General features: G+C 37.4%; 1 protein-coding gene across 1 annotated transcript in view; it reads left to right on the plus strand.

Moving 5' to 3' along the window:
- The window catches only part of LOC110473756 (ethanolaminephosphotransferase 1), a 51810-nt gene that overhangs the window by 11871 nt on the left and 23539 nt on the right, over window positions 1–16400 (plus strand). The window contains exons 2-5 of the mRNA XM_031504028.2: window positions 923–991; window positions 6253–6361; window positions 8452–8526; window positions 14370–14638. Of these exons, the coding sequence (XP_031359888.1) occupies window positions 923–991; window positions 6253–6361; window positions 8452–8526; window positions 14370–14638 (522 nt within the window). The remainder of the gene's footprint in view (window positions 1–922; window positions 992–6252; window positions 6362–8451; window positions 8527–14369; window positions 14639–16400) is intronic.

The following is a 16400-nucleotide window of genomic DNA, read 5'->3' on the forward strand; positions in this document are numbered from 1 at the left end:
TATATAGATATATCTGAATCTTTGTGAGTCATATGCATCATCTTAGCAGTGTTAAGACATATATGCACTTTCAAAGTCCAAGAATTTCTGAAATAATTACGTGTACCACCCCAATGATGGATAACTTCTTCCAATGTCTATCTGCTACGGCTCAAGTACATGGTTTTGAGTTATTACCAGTTAAGATTGTTCTTCGTAAGATTATTCTGTGTTCTACAGTCTCAAGGCAGGATAAAACTTGATACTGTCCCCCAAGGAAAAAGGAGACAACAGTAATTCAGGGTGGCCTCAGATTTCTGAAGTATTTTGTTTACAAACATATAGATATGTACTTACTGGAATTTATAAAACACATGTATTTTCAAGTCTATCCAATAGAGAAATTTTATTGTGGTAATGAACTGTGCTATTTTAGAGCTCATTTTTATAATAACATTGCCTTATATGAATTAGCATAGTGCCAATGAAACTGTGTTACTATGACAAAAGCTGTGTATCTCTGCAAGATAATATTCCACCTACAAACACATTCCATATTCACTATCTATCCTACATGCTAGCAATGAATTGGTGCTCAGACTGTGCATTACTGGTAGTGGAAATAAAGGTGTTAAATCCAAAATACAGTAGAAATGCAGAATTTTATAGGGTTGTAAAATTAATAAGAATTTAAAAATAAAATGTGTCTGCAGAGCTGTTTGCCATTTCACAAGCCTAAAACTATGTGTTAATATATGGAGCTGCTAACAAGGTAATTGTAATCCAGGCCAGTGCTTCTAAATTAAATAAAACCTCTATGAATCAGAATAAAATAAATTTACACCAGTCTCACTGAGTGCTCTTAGATGCTGCAGGATATGTAGTCCTGGAAAAATAGCCATTGTTCAGTGCTTTGTTTAACATGCTTGCTTTTTCCTCACAGTACAGTGCTGTGGATACAAATCCTTTATCTGTGTATATTATGCAGCCCATCTGGAATAAAATTATTAAGGTAAGAATTTCATTTAATAAAAACATAACATGTTAATGTAAGAATTTGTTTGAAATATAGCGTGTGCTTTCATTTAAAAATACATATTGATCAGTAAAGCTGAAATGAAGACATCTGATAAAACAAATGTTGTAGGATATATAGCAGTGTTTAAGGTGAGTATTTTGAGATTTTTTTCCTTCGAAAGAAAGGGCTTGCTTTTTTTCTGATTGCTGTAAAAAAGGCATCCATTTCTTTTCTGCATCTTTCATTATTTCATTTTTCATTAAACAGCTTTGCAAACATGGATGGTTTTACTTAGTACAGATTATTTTTGTGCAGCATATGCTGCCTAACAACAGCATGGCTTTCTCTCTGCGCTGTGCATATGATTTTATGCAAGCACTGTCTCATTTTCTCCCGAGGGGACTTGCTTGAGACAGCCAGGCGTTCCTCGCAGAAGCTGAAAATGAGAGTGGTTACCATGATCACCATAACGATTGGAAGATGCCTTCTCTTGAATGCATTGCAATCTGCAGTTTTTAAAAATAAACCACTGACAAGTAGTTGTGCTGTTGTTGGCAAAAAAAAAAAAAAAAAAAAAAAAAGCTGTATCTCAAAAAAATATGAACTTTATTGATCTCCAAGGAAGCACTGACTTCTGTGTCTGCCTCATTACAGGAAATGTTTAGGTTGGAGCAGACTTAAAAAGAAACCTTTGTACAAACAAAAATAAAGGATGTATGTAGTCAGAGCATTGTTGGATCTGCCATCTTTGGATTCTGTGATTCAGGTGTTGCTTATTCTTCATATGGCAGGAAAATCATAATCTCTAGTTCGTAACCTCAAAGTAATTTCATGCAAAGTGTTCATATGACCCAAATGAAGAATTAAAAAGCAACCTGAACATGGGATGAGAAAAAAATAAATTCAAAGATGTGACACTGACTTCAGTAATTCAATTCAGAGACTTTGTTTTTATATTGAGGAAAACAATGAGGCAGAAAAGCCCCTCCAGCACTCTGGCATGGAAGATGAGTAGAGGCTTTACTGTGCATTTGCCCTTTGGTTTAGGAGGTGGGTGGGTATTCATGTGCTGTCAGATTGAAGGGGAGTGTTGTCAATACAAAACTTCCTTTGCAGATAAGTTCTCCTAATAGCTGCAGCATTTTACCAGAAGAAGAACATTATTGAATGTTCCCATGTAGCTTAGGGTGGTAGGTCCTATAAAAAATATGACCTCTTTAGATTTTTAAAAGTCTCATGGAGTTTTAGGTGAGCATGATTTAGTTCACTTCTTGCCAGAGGAGAACCCAAAACCAGAGCGAAGAACTTAAAACCCATTTCAACAATCAGAGTACAGAACCAAAGACTGAAGTGGGTGCTGTGTGTACTGTGCCACTTGGTTTGGTTTGAATCCTGAAGATACATCAGTGAATGTTCCACTTCGCCTTCTGGTGCAAGAGGGCTACAGAATACCTCTCAGTGATGTGTCACAAGGCTTTAAAGGGAAATGATGTTGCTCTCAGCTTTTGCATAAGTAGTCATTCTAACATTAAAAGATACTGCAATGTAGAATCGGAGTCCTGCAGAGGAGCTGGCAGTGCACAGCTGCAGAGGGAAAAGCATTATATAACTGAGATTGCAGTAGAGTCCATGTTGTTCCTAGAGATAAAAATGAGAACTGCAAGAACACCAAAATTATTGGCCACAATATAATTATTTGTTAAATATCAGTAGGAATGCAAGTTACTATAATGGTTTTGTTCCTGAACAGTGCATTGCAATAGGGAGATCAGGATAGTTAAAAAAAAAAAAAATTTAAAGAATGTTTTGCATCTACTATGTTCATTCAAAATTGGGCAGTACAAGTGTGCTTCTTGATGACTGGGAGAAGTTCCTTCACTCAGTTTAGACATCCTGATGCATCCATTCTCAGATATGAATTAATTCTTTTTTAGTTTCTAAACTGATAACAATAAAAATTCCACATGGACTATTTTTACTAGATTCTAGAGGAGTTTAAAAAAAAAGCAACCTTAAATTCACTGAGCCAACAAAAAAAAAAACAAAAAAAAACAAAAACAAAAAAAAAACCCACAAAAAAACCCCCAAAAACCAAACCAAACCAAAAAACCCCCACCAAAATACCCAAAACAACTCACAAGAACAATGGCTTGAGATTTGGGTCTTTCCTTTCATATGCCTGTTTAATCCTAATGGTAACACAAGTTTCTCTGTGTTCCACATTGAAGAATTCATTGGAAGATGTGTTTCCTATGTTATAAGTCATTACTATTCATTGTAAAATGTACTTCCTGTGTTATAAGAAATTATGACGAGCTTGACATGAAAAATCTGTGAATTTTTGAGCTGAAAACATATTGTCAGAATCCAGCTCATTTATCTCTGGTGGGGATGTTGGACAATGAGAGGAAAAGGAGGAAATCCCACTGGAATACACAGGTGTATGCCAGTATCACTGAAATAAATTAAACTCCCCTCTGTTTTCTTTATGAACTTTGATTTTATCAGCAGAATTGGGCAAGAGTAGCATTTTAGTGGTCTCAAGTGACCTAGTGAAGTTTGAACAGATCTTTGTATGTGTGTACTTTACAATTTATTCTCCAAATTGTTCCTATATTAAAGCATTTGCTGTTTGTATTAAGGCTTTTAGAATGAATGGCTAGATGCAGAAAAACATAAATCAGTTAATACTTCATGGAACTAAGAGTTTTTTAAAAGATTCAAGCACACAAAGGTTTTGCCAGAGAGCAGATGTGATTTGCCACATGGCACCTCCAGTTGTATTAATCATGGAGCACATTGATGTATTAGACCTCTACTATCTAATAAAGATTGCAGCTCATCCTTCTATAGCATACTAATAAATTCAGGCTCTATTTTCCCAAGGTGTGTAAGAAGTTAATCTTGAACACCCTGTGATTTTCTAATTATGAAATAGGGTGATGGTAGTGTAATGCCAACTAAAAAGATAACGAGCATTAAATATAACAAAAGGGATTTTGCAGCTGGAATACTTTCCAAATACCTAGACAGATTAGGTTCAGTAAGGATCAAAAGAACATGCTTAAGGGTTTAACTGCAGGAGAGTCTGCTTCCTGAGGACAGAACTCCTGTAACTGTTTTTCATGGTGTATCTCTTAGCCAAAGGGATTGCAACTATAACAAGTTGAAAAACTTTTGAAAGTTTCCTTCTTAAAATACACAGTTAGCAAGAAAGTGGATTAAAATAACTTCATTTTTGCATCATGGAAGCATGAATTATTTCCTGTAATAACTTAAAAATTACATTGTGACTGTTTAGAATGATGAGTCTAATTAGAAAGCAGACATTTGTGGTGCCCCACTTGATTTGACAGTCAACAAGTCTTATGAATCATCCAGGAAAAAGCAGTCAGTTTATCCATGTAAACCATCTATATAAACATTTCATCCATAGTGTGTTAAAGCATTCTTTTGATCTATGATTTAGATTAAAAGAAACAAATCTAGATTTTTTTTTTCCCCCAGTGTCTGTGCTTCTTATTTCATGGAAGGTCAGGGATACCAGATAATTCCCCAGCAGGAGAGCCATTTTCTGCATCCTCAGGTAGCAAAACTGGAAGATGTGTGGCTGTTGCTGCATGCTGAGCATGCAGTCAGTGTAAGAAAGGAAGACCACGCAGTGAAGGGTTCCCCCTTAGATGCTCTCCAAAAGGAACTTCAGGGGACATTTGCTATCCCTTTTCTTAGAGGTTTAGATTTGCCCTTTTGAACACTAAGAATGATAGATATGTTACATTTTAAAAATAGTTGCTCTATGCATTCCATGGTGTATTTTAAATACAATGAGAGCTGACATACAGTGTTTTAAAATAAGTGATAAAGTCCTGCTGATAAGGAAAGCAAATATCAAATACAACAGTTTCCCCAATGTTATTACAGAAAACATCTAAGAAAAAAAATGGAAAAGTGTTCAGGAACTCTAACCTGATTTTTGGAAGTGTACACTTAGTCGGTACACCATCGGTTTCATGATTTCTCCTGATTATTACAAATTGCTCTATAGTTGAAGAAGATAATCTAGTCAGGATAGTTAATCAGTCAAAGCATTCAGATTTTAAAAGTAAATTTAAGTAAATGTAGCAGTATGATAAAATAAATTAATATGTATTTATCTGTCTGTTCAGCTAGCTAGTCCAGAAATATTAACAAAGCATTTGATTTCAAAACTATTGTTAACATAGTTATAGTATACTATATATTCTATAGTACATTGTAATATACTATTCCTGTTAGTATCAGGAATTATATGACTTGGTTTTCTTTAATATTTTCTTATACTATTTTATAGTGTTGAAGTACTTTATATACATTTTGAGTCCTTAGACATTCCAAATAATTTAATTATAAGCCTCCAGTATTTTTGTGTTTTAAATATATTGCTAATGTGTTTGAGTGATGGTAATGGTTGATACTTAGTATTTCTGCAAATATATTCTGTCTAAAAATCATGTAGAAAGCTGTGTAGGCTATTTCAAAAAATATTCTGGAGAAACTGTGTTACTTGGGGAGAGTGTTCTTAAAAGGGATTCCTTTTGCAGTATAAGGAGCACCTTAAAGCCACAGGGAATGAATGCCTGATAATAGTTACTGGGACAAAGAGGTTTAAGTGAAGGCAGAGAGTCCTTTTCAGCACCCTCCAAAGCAAAATGAATTAATAGAGTGTTAATAATTGATGAATAAGGAGGGAGAGCCTGTCATAAAGTTACTATCTAGAGTGTAGGGAGATGCTTGTAATGGGGAGATATTCTTTATCTAAAAGTGTAATGCACTCGGGGCCTGATTTAGTTGATGTTTTGAGTAAGAAATTATTCACATCCTTTGGAAGAAGGACTTTCCTTGTTACAGAGTGGGAATACAATGCTTAAAGAACCTGCCACGTGGTGCTGAATTACCACACTGGGGTGCTGCAGTCTTCTTTCAGTTCTGATACAGCTGATTACAAAAGGCTTTCCTTGGAGGCTGGGTAATGAGGATAATGTACAACATTTTAATGGGAGTACAACATTTTAAAAATATTCTTACTGCAGTCACAGAAATCAGGCAAAAATATTGCATTTGAAAATAATTTTCCCAATTAAATGGGGAAATATATACAAATCTGAACATTGTTGATGTCATATAAAAGCTTCTTTCCTGATATAAAATATTTTATTAAAATAAGATTAAAAATTTGAAATATAATTTTTCTGAATTTTTCCTTCATTTTTTAACAGATAGTGCCTTTGTGGATTGCTCCCAACCTGTTAACATTTTCTGGATTTATTATGATTTTATTTAATTATTTTCTAATATCTTTTTATGACTGGGACTACACTGCATCAGGTAAATATATTCATGTTGTAATTTTTCAGAATTACTGAACTGTTTATACTTCTGAATGTTTCAGGGAGGTATCAGACACTTAAATCTTCCACTTATTCCCTTAATAAGGCTCCTATAGGCACAGATAGGAGAATCTGCCTCACAGATAGCATTATTAATTTAGATAATTTTATTGAAAAATCTTACTTAATTTTATCCCTAAAATGGGTTTCAGCATATGCTGCTTGAAGTCTCTGGGAAGATCTCATTATATTTAAAGTTTATTCCTGCATTTAAATATGCAGCCAAAATCTACTTGAATATTCTTCATAACATTTTCATTGATTTCACATTTCCTGATACCTAAAATGATGCTTGAAAGAGTTAACTTCCCTTTCATTTCTCCACATACTTAGACCGCTATTCAAGACTGCTTTTAGACAAAAACATAGTTGCTAAATAAATGTCTTTTCAAATTATGACTTTTGATGTCCAAGTCCATGATTGCTCTTCACTGAAGATCAAGTTAGAATTTTTTTGATCTAATTGCTCCTGAGCATAGGGCATGTTTGGTTTGGATTTCTCAGACCAGCTGTTGAAGCCCACACAAGGTATTAAGAGTCTTCCAGAGTCTTCCAGGTGATTAATATGTAATATATATATAACAAAAGTCTTTGATTTTCTTTAAACTAGACAATTCAGTGAAGATAACACTTTTAATTCCTGAAACAACTACATTTAGCTGCCTTTATTTTGTTATGCCTGTGGTTAGCTTCAGGAGGTACCTTTGTTGTGGTTTGTTGTACATTTATCACAGCAATTCTAGAGGCAGGGATACTTGTTAGCAGTTTTGGTTCAAAAGTTACATTTTCAGGACCAGCTTGTTATACAGTTGTCGGACCTTGTTCTTGAACACCTGTCATTTTTTTATCAATGCAGATGATATTTACTCAACCCTGTAATAAAAGAACATCCAGAACAGATCTTTTTTCATGGGATGATGTTATCTTGACACATTCTCAGTATATATACATGGAATTGCAGACATTTGAAATGGTGATTAAGTCTGTTAGAGTTGAGACCTGTATGTGTAGTTTGCAAGCTTTTCCCAAGTCCACATGAGAGCAGTACCCATCATTTCTCAGTTGCTGGGAAACCTTCATACAACCTAAAGGGCCTTTGGAGTATCATATATCAATCCTATACCTAGGATCAGAAATAAAAAACTTAATTTCCTGCACATTTGGTTTTCATGGTGCAGTTTGCAGATTTGCAGCTAGGAGTCAGGAATTGTGATCTTTTCTTTCAGAATGGCAAGATGAGGCACTGAGAGAAAGGTAATCAGGGCACTGCTTTAGGTGCTGGCATCTCCTGGCATCATTCAGGCAAGGACACAGCTCTGTGTGCAGGAATTCTCTGTGTTTGGTGCCAGATGGCAAAACCTGAGAGGACTTTGCATTTACAGCTGTTTAGTGTTGGTGTAGTATTGGGTGATGTTTAAGTTAAATAGAAGTCTCTTTGGAAAAGGGATCTATTTCTTTAAGGGACCAGCAATAACCTTGGATTTGTTCTATCAGCAGAACTCGGGGCTCTGTCCAATTCAACCATCTTTTCCTTCTCATGGCAAAAGAAAAAAAGAAAAAAAAAAAGGGTGCTAATATTTCTGCTAGCCTAAGGACAAAAACTTCCTTTTCAGATCTCTGTGATAAGAGTGCTACACAAACTCCAGATTGGTACTGATACTATTGTTTGAAAACTTTTTATATATATATATTACATGAACATTAACTAATTTTTCAATGGATAGTCTTCCCATGACCTGTGAATATTTTTGCTTAGTTGCTATCATTGTTTTGTGTAATACTAGAGTCATTTCAGGACCAAAAAATATCTCTATTACCTTTTGTCCTTTATGGTGAAACACATTCAAACCTGCTCAGTGCTTCTTTGATAGAGCTCACCAATGCCTGAAGGTCAGACTCAAATATTTCAATCTGTTTGATGCAGTGTGTTAATCAGTGGCAGCTAGTTTGTATGTACATACATATCTTGGTGGATTTCTTTGATGTTAACCCCTGTTACACTGACTCACTACCACATTTTTTTTTCAGGTACCAGTCCTGGACTTGTTCCCACCTGGGTGTGGCTGTTCAGTGCTTTTACCACCTTTTGTGCTTATGCTTTAGGTAATGTACAGTGAAATAATTTGCATGTCTGACATTTTCATGTAATTTTATCTTCAAATTCACTAGTGATGATTCTGAGATAAAGAGGCATTGTGGATAAATTACTGATCTCTTTCCAAAACAGTTCTCTTAGATTAAACAAACAAACAAACAAATAACCCCCAAACCACAACACACACAAAAAAAATATTTGTAAGACTTAAACCTGAAACAGCATATTAAGTAATATATTAGAGGTTTTATTACAGTAACTGTTATCCCTCTTGAAAGTTCAAATTATTTTAGAGGAACAATGGAAATCATAATATAGCAGCAGTCTGGTTCCGATCCCCCTGCCATGGGCAGGGACACCTTCCCCTTGATCAGGCTGTTCAGAGTCCCAGTCTGGCCTTGAACACTTCCAGGGATGGAAGATTCCCAGCTTCTCCAGACAAAGCAATCCAGTGCCTCACCATCCTCACAGTAAAGATTTTCTTGCTAATACCTAATCTAAACCTACTTTCTTTCAGTGAACCCATTCCCCCTTGTGCTATCCCTACATAAAAATCTTTGTTCCTTGATGATGACATTCTGAGAAGCTCAGATGCCAAAATTAGCAGAGGGTGCTTTCAAAGATAGGAAAAATAAAGGACAAAGCAGAATAAAGGAATTTGTTAGGCACTTCAGCTCTTAAGGAGTGTGTCAGGAGAGATGGTGATGACAGATGTGATGACAGACCTGAGCTTCTTACAGAAATAAATATATATTTTTTTCTTTCCTCTTGCTGTTTTTCTCCCATAACACCTACACCTCACTTTCATATTCCATTTTTACTACTTTATACTGTGCCATGAGTGTATTTTTAGGTATGTTGCACCTTGCTATGCAGTGGTGTGAAGACAGGCCTGAAATCATGCTGACCTGGGAGTGAGATCCACGTTAGTGTGGCTTTTTTACTTTCTCTTCCAAATCTCTCTTGTTCCAAGCTAGAGTTTCCACAACATGGTGCAACAGAGTTATTTTTAGGGGATACTAACGGTAGTATATTTAAAGGACTGCATTGTTCTCTATAATAAGGGCCCAGAAAGGCTGGATACATGTAAAAAAGGAAATCTTATAGGCACAGGAGCAGGCTATCCCTAGCTGAGCCATCAGGGAAGAAGATTGGCCTGGCCAAACAGGGAGCTTTCACTGGCACTTGGGGAGAATAAAAAGAATTCATAACCTTGGGAAAGAAGAGTGCAAGGATGTCATCAGGTCTTGTAGAGAGAAAACTGGATTGGCGAGAGCTTAGCTAGAACTCCATGTTGTCACCACTGTGAAAGATAATACAAAATGGTTTTATAAATACATTAACAACAAAAAGAGGCCAAAGAAAATCTCCATCCTTTATTGGATGTGGAGGGGAAATTGTAACCAAAGATGAGGAAAAGGCTGAGGTACTTGATACCTTCTTTGCCTCAATCTTCAGCAGAAAGACCTGATATCCTCAAGGCAGCTGCCTGCTGAGCTGGTAGGCAGGGACAGGGAGCAGAACAGAGCCCCTGTAATCCAGGAGGGAACAGCCAGTGCCCTGCTGTAATCCAGGAGGGAGCAGCCAGTGCCCTGCTGTAATCCAGGAGGGAGCAGCCAGTGCCCTGCTGTAATCCAGGAGGAAACAGCCAGTGCCCTGCTGTAATCCAGGAGGGAACAGCCAGTGTCACTTTCTAGCAGAGTAGCTAGAAAGAGACTCAGTGGAAGAGGATCTGGGAGTGCTGGTTGACAGTGGCTAACATTGAGAAGTGTGCCCAGGTAGCCAAAAACACCAATGGCATCCTGGCCTGTATCAGAAAGAGTGTGAATAGCAGGATCAGGGCAGTGATCATCCCTCTGTGCTCAGCATCATCAAGCCTCACTTCAAAATCTGTATTCAGTTGTGGGCCCCTCACCAGAGGAAGGACATTGAGATGCTGGGGTGTGTTCAGAGAAGGGCAACAGAGCTGGTGAAGGGTTTGGAGCACAAATCTTACAAAGAGCAGCTGAAGGAGCTGAGGATGTTATGTCTGGAGAAAAGAAGTCTCAAGGATGACCTTATTGCTCTCTACAACCACCTGAAATGAGGCTGTAGCAAGTTGGGGTCGGTCTCTTCTCCTAGACAACAATCAACAAAGACAAGAGGAAATAACCTCAGGCTATGTCAGGAGTGGTTCCTGTGTGACATCAGGAAGAAATTTTTCTCTGAAAGGGTTGTTAAGCCTTGGAATGGGCTGCCCAGGAAGGTGGTGGAATTGCCATTCCTGGAAAGTGTTTAAGAAACTAGTGGACATGGTACTTAGCATTATGGTTTAGTTGACATGGTGATGTTCAGCCAGAGACTGAACTCAATGATCTTGGAGGTCTTTTTCAACCTTAATGAGTCTGTTCTTTGATTTTAAATGTACCCTCCCTTTGGAGCTGTTTCTGGTAAGGCCATTGCAGTGTAGCCATATATTTGTATGCCAGATTTGAGATTCTCAGGCTATATACAGATGTAGGCTGCAGTGCTGTGCAGAGGGGCTGACCACTTTTGGGATCAGACCAATGCTTGTAGAGCCATCTTGGTTCACCTGGAGTATCCCCTGGAGCAGATGTATCCCTCTGCATTCTACATACCTTGGCATTTCTATTCAGTTGGTGAGATTGGGCCAAAATATTTTTTGTCCAGAATTTCTTTTTATTTGTACCATAAAAAGCAATGGGACAACGATCCCTTGAAGGTGACTACTACTCAGTTTTCTCTAGCAGCTCTCTGTACTCAGAAGCAGTGGTTTCTTTTGTGAAAACCATTTTTTATGTCATTGTATGGAATTTAATGAAGGGACTATTGCTTCATAAATTGGAATTACATATTGGAACTGTTACTGTGGTACCCCAGAAGGCTCATGGGAAGTTCAGCTTCTGAGATTTTGAATGTAGATGGTTTTTGCCAATGAAGCTTGTAGTTCCTAATACTTGGAAGACAAGGAATATGGTGTTGACAGTCAAAACTATAATTAACTAATATTTACGTAGATTTTTATGTTTGCTGTCCAAACCACTTCATGAAATATTTAGTCGGAGATTTAATTTTGCATGGCAAAAATTTTCCCTCTGGAAGACTGCAAAGAACCATAATAACTAACTGAATATGCAACTGTAAACTTTCTCAGCTTATTTTAATGACACAGTTACTCTCTCCAAATACCCTAACATGCTGCTCTCCATCCCTCCTGCTTTTTTAAGGTGGTTTGGTATAATTTGCTTCCATGAAATGGAGTACTTTTTGCTTTTACTTTGAATTCCACTCTTTAAAAGTTATACAAACTTTATAGAACAGTGTATTTGTGAATCTTTGTGAGACAAAATCATAATTTAAGAATTCTAAAGCAATGGAAGTGTGAGACAGTGTATGTTAACCAATGAACACACACCATTGTTGACATGAATGATTTCAAACTGAAACCTAGACCAGAAAATATTTTTAGTCTTTTAAAAAGCTAATGAAGCTAAATGGAAAATATGGTTAAGGATTTCTGAAAATCCAGTTTGATTTATATATATATATGTCATATAGTTCCTGTATTTTTTTTCCATGATCATTATAATTAGAATCACTGTATTTTAGGACAATATTATAAGCTCCTTTTCAGAAAAAGCAAGTTTTTGCAAAATGAAAACCACTTTTCACTGTGAGGTGAAACATATATTTTATGTTTCAGAGATATTAATGGATGGAAGAATTTCTAATTTTATTGCAATACCTTTCAAGTAACCTCAAGCTTATACAGTTTTCTTTCTGCACATTTCAGTAAGATGCTGAAAATTCAATGGAAATATTAATAGAGAGAGAAAGAGTCTCTAGAAGGAGGCAAACTATAGTTGAAATCCTCGATGAGATATTTAAGTTTTAGAGTTCTGAGAACTGTCTCAAAAATTTGTGTTTGAGCAGAGGATATATCACAGCTGTTTAGCTATTACAATAGAGATATAGTCTAAAATCTGTACAAAATGAAATCCCATCTTTTCCTGGTTTAGGTCCCTGAAGTATATTTACATTAAACAAAACTCACAGTACTGCCAAATAATCCAGGGAAGTAAGGAGCATATGATCTACAGCAGCTGTGGTGTCTTTGGTCTCACTCTGCTGAGTTGTGTTCCTAGTCAGTGTTGGGTTATTAATGCTATCAATAGCTAATAATTGTTAGCTATAGCACCTTCCAAGTAATATAAAAAAGAAAAGCATCTCCATTTTATTTTGAGATTCAAGACAAAACCAAGCAATCTGTAAGGTTTCTTCTGTGTACTTTTCCCTAAGAGGCTTATCATGCATGTTTACACTTAACTTTAAGAGGAAAATAGTTCTATTTTTCACCTGCACAGTGTCAGACAAGAGACTAAGGGTATGGTTTGACATTACAACTCGGAAACATTACAGCTGCTAGACTACCTTTCTCTGCATTCAGCATTCCTCCCTTGTGCCACCTCCCTTGCATTTTGTACCATTCACAGTGCCAATTCAGTGACCCAGAAGAAAAGATAATGTTTGCTGTCTTTCCACCAGCTGAACAGGCTGCAGGTCACTCTGTTCAACAACAGTGAACTACCAGGTCAACTCAAACCATATTGTCCAACTACATCCTCAGAGTTATGTCCTGTACAGTGCTGGATCATTTTTTAAGCACTCGAGTACTAAAAGTGAACACATAATGCATCTTAACTATAATGCATTCTTAGAATCATATAATTGTACATGTTGGAAAAGATGTTTAAGGTCATCAAGTCCAACCATTAACCCAGCAATGCCAAGTCCACCACTAAACCATGTCCCCAAGTGCTGCATCTGCACATCCTTTAAAATCCTCCAGCGATTGTGACTCCACCACTTACCTGAGCAGCCTGTTCCAAGGGTCTTGTTGTATAAAGTTTTCCTAATGTCCAATGTAACCTCCCCTGGTATGACCTGGGATTGTTTCTTCTTGTACCTGAGAGAAGAGACTGGCCCCCATATCACTAAAACCTCCTTTCAGGTGGTTGTAGAGAGTGATAAGGTCACTCCTGAGCCTCCTTTTCTCCAGGCTAAACAACCCAAACTCTCTCAGACTTGTGCTCCAGACCCTTCCCAGCTCTGTTGCCATTCTCTGGATACACCCCAGCCCCTCAATGTCCTTCTTGCAGTGAGGGGCCCAGAACTGAACACAGAATTCAAGGTGTGACCTCACCAGTGCTGAGTACAGGGGGACAATCACTGCCCTGCTCCTGCTGGCCGCACTATTTCTGATGGAGGCCAGGATGACATTGGTCCTTTTGGCCCCCTGAACACATTCTTGTATGAAAACTGAAAAGTTTAAAATATATGTAGGCACAAATACAAATAAATTTTGTGAAATTTGTTCCTTTAAGCTGCCATTTAACTGTTAGTCATTGAGGTATTGAACATCAAGGAACTTAAATGCCCTAGTGAATCCACCCCCAAGAGGTGTGAAGGCTCAGAGGGTCCACGACACCAATGGATGGGCAAGAAGCCCTATGGACAATTTTCAGCACTTGAAACTAATTGCAGGAACTGATGTAAAAATGTTTCAACACCCCTGGGGGCAAGTAATTATGAGTGTCTTTCTAAAATTCATGAGGAAGGTGGCATTTCATTTCAGAGCTGAGGTAAGGACAGAAAAAATACTTGATATCTGGAGCAATTATTTTATGAGCAGTTCTAACCTGTTGGTATTGAGGGGGCTGTTGTGCTTCAGTTTGCTCTCATTAGTGTAATTTTCCTGTATGTTATATATGGCAGTAGTGAATTGTATGTGAAGAAATCTACTCCTTTTGTTGTGCTCTAATTCTTTCTTTTCCTTTCTCAATCCTTCTAGACTCCATAGATGGGAAACATGCTCGAAGGACTCAGTCCAGTACTCCTCTGGGAGAACTATTTGACCATGGGCTGGATAGCTGGGCTACCTCCATTTTTGTGCTTTCTTTTTTTTCTGTCTGTTCCCGTGACAATGGGAAGACTGGAGTTTCTGTATATACAATGTATATATATTTAAGCATTGTCTTGTTTAACTTCATGTGTTCACACTGGGAGAAATATAACACAGGAGTTCTTTTTCTTCCTTGGGGATATGATATAAGCCAAGTGGTAAGTATTTATCATCCCTGTTTTGGTTTTTTAACTATGTAATTGTTTTCATAATATTAAAGCAATAGAAAAATAGAGTTCAAGGCAAATATATTTGGCTGAGATATTGAAATATGTGAAATTGCAAAACCTAGAAGTAATCAGAAATATTTTCTGCATTTGCAATAAAGGGCTGCTCTTGAGCAAATTATCAGCATCAGTGATTCATTGCTGTGCAGGAGAAAAAAAGGCTTGCAGCAAGCCTAGCAGCCAGACAGTGCCCATGAGAATGTCATTTAACTGCATTTGATTTATAGTGTTAACAAAAATTACTGTGCTATCTGAAGCCACAAGCTATTTCCCCCCCAATACCAGATTGTGAGCTATGATGCGAATTAGTCCAAGTAGTGTCTATTAACAGTAATTACACAGTTACACACTACCAGACCTTCACAATTCTACTCCATTTTATAACAAATGTGGTAATGGAAATAGCACTGTACCTATGAAGAGAGCAGTAACTGTTGTCAAGTGAGTTCTGCCTTTGAAAAATAATTCAGTCATCATGGATATCAAACAGTCATAGACATTCAGTAAGGTGAATTACTTAGCCCACAGTCATCACCAACTGAGTTCTTGTCTGGTTTTCAGCCCTATGGACATCTTCAGAAAACATGCCCAGGGCACCAGAGTGAATGGTATCCTCAGTGCACAGATGAGTAGCAGTATTAACAAGCTCAGTGCCCTTCCAAAGGCCCAACACTGGGTTTTTTGTGGGCTGGCTTATCTGGGTCTCAGATAGCCAAGGTCTTGCAGCCTGAAGAGCACAGTCAGTCTTCTGAGCTTCCTGTTACAGGCACGACATGAAAGGTACAGCCAAATAACTGAAAAGAAGTTTGACAAATACTCAAATATGTGTTTTAATAGAAATACAGTATTCGAATTAATGGCTGCAGCTGTAATGCTGTAAACATAATCAGAATCCAGTGGTTTGAGAACAACTCAGAGATGGTGGTCCAGCTGTGGTGCATCTGTGTTGTCCCCTAGAAAATAGGTTTTGGGAGAAGTTGGCTCAGGACTAAGACATTAGGCAGCCAGCTGGTCTGCAAGTTTCAGCCATGTCTGTGTAAGGCTTCTCTGTGGAGTTTTTCCAGCAGGAGGGGAATAGCTATGTTCAAGCCTATTTCACTTGTTACTCAGATGATCACTGTACATGTGAATGTTTAGAAGGCTCTGCTGGATCTCTGCAGCATCCAAACTGTATTAGTGGTTAAATCTGGGAATGGGTATCAACTAGCAGAGCAGTACTGTTAACTCAGTCAGTGCCTGTTGCTGACCTGTGCCTGTGGCCCTGTTTTCTCATCTGGGAAATAACAGTAGTAATACTTCCCTGCCTGACAGATTTGTGGTGAGGCTGAATATTAGTAAAGTTTGTAAACTGCTTTGATTAACTGGGATGCAAGGTGCTAACAAGTGTTGTTTCCTGTTCTCCTCTGATGCTGAACTGCTGTCCTGCTCACTTGCTTTTTAGTGCCTTCTGTGATGACTTGATTACAAAGTGATAAGCTTGTAAATGTGAGAATTTTTTAATGTTCTTTAGCACAGTCATCAGCAGTGGTAGAAGACTGTACTACTGAAATCCCTGTAGTTTTCCCATTGGTAAAAAAATAGCTGTTTTGATTGCCTATGAACAAAGAGAAGGCAAGCTTTTTAGCTCAAGGTGGTATTTTTCCATTAGTCCAAAAATATACTATATGTACACCAGAAAGTACCTAATATATTT

Source organism: Lonchura striata, chromosome 1 (assembly GCF_046129695.1).
Source record: "Lonchura striata isolate bLonStr1 chromosome 1, bLonStr1.mat, whole genome shotgun sequence".
Classification (NCBI taxonomy): Eukaryota; Metazoa; Chordata; class Aves; order Passeriformes; family Estrildidae; genus Lonchura; species Lonchura striata.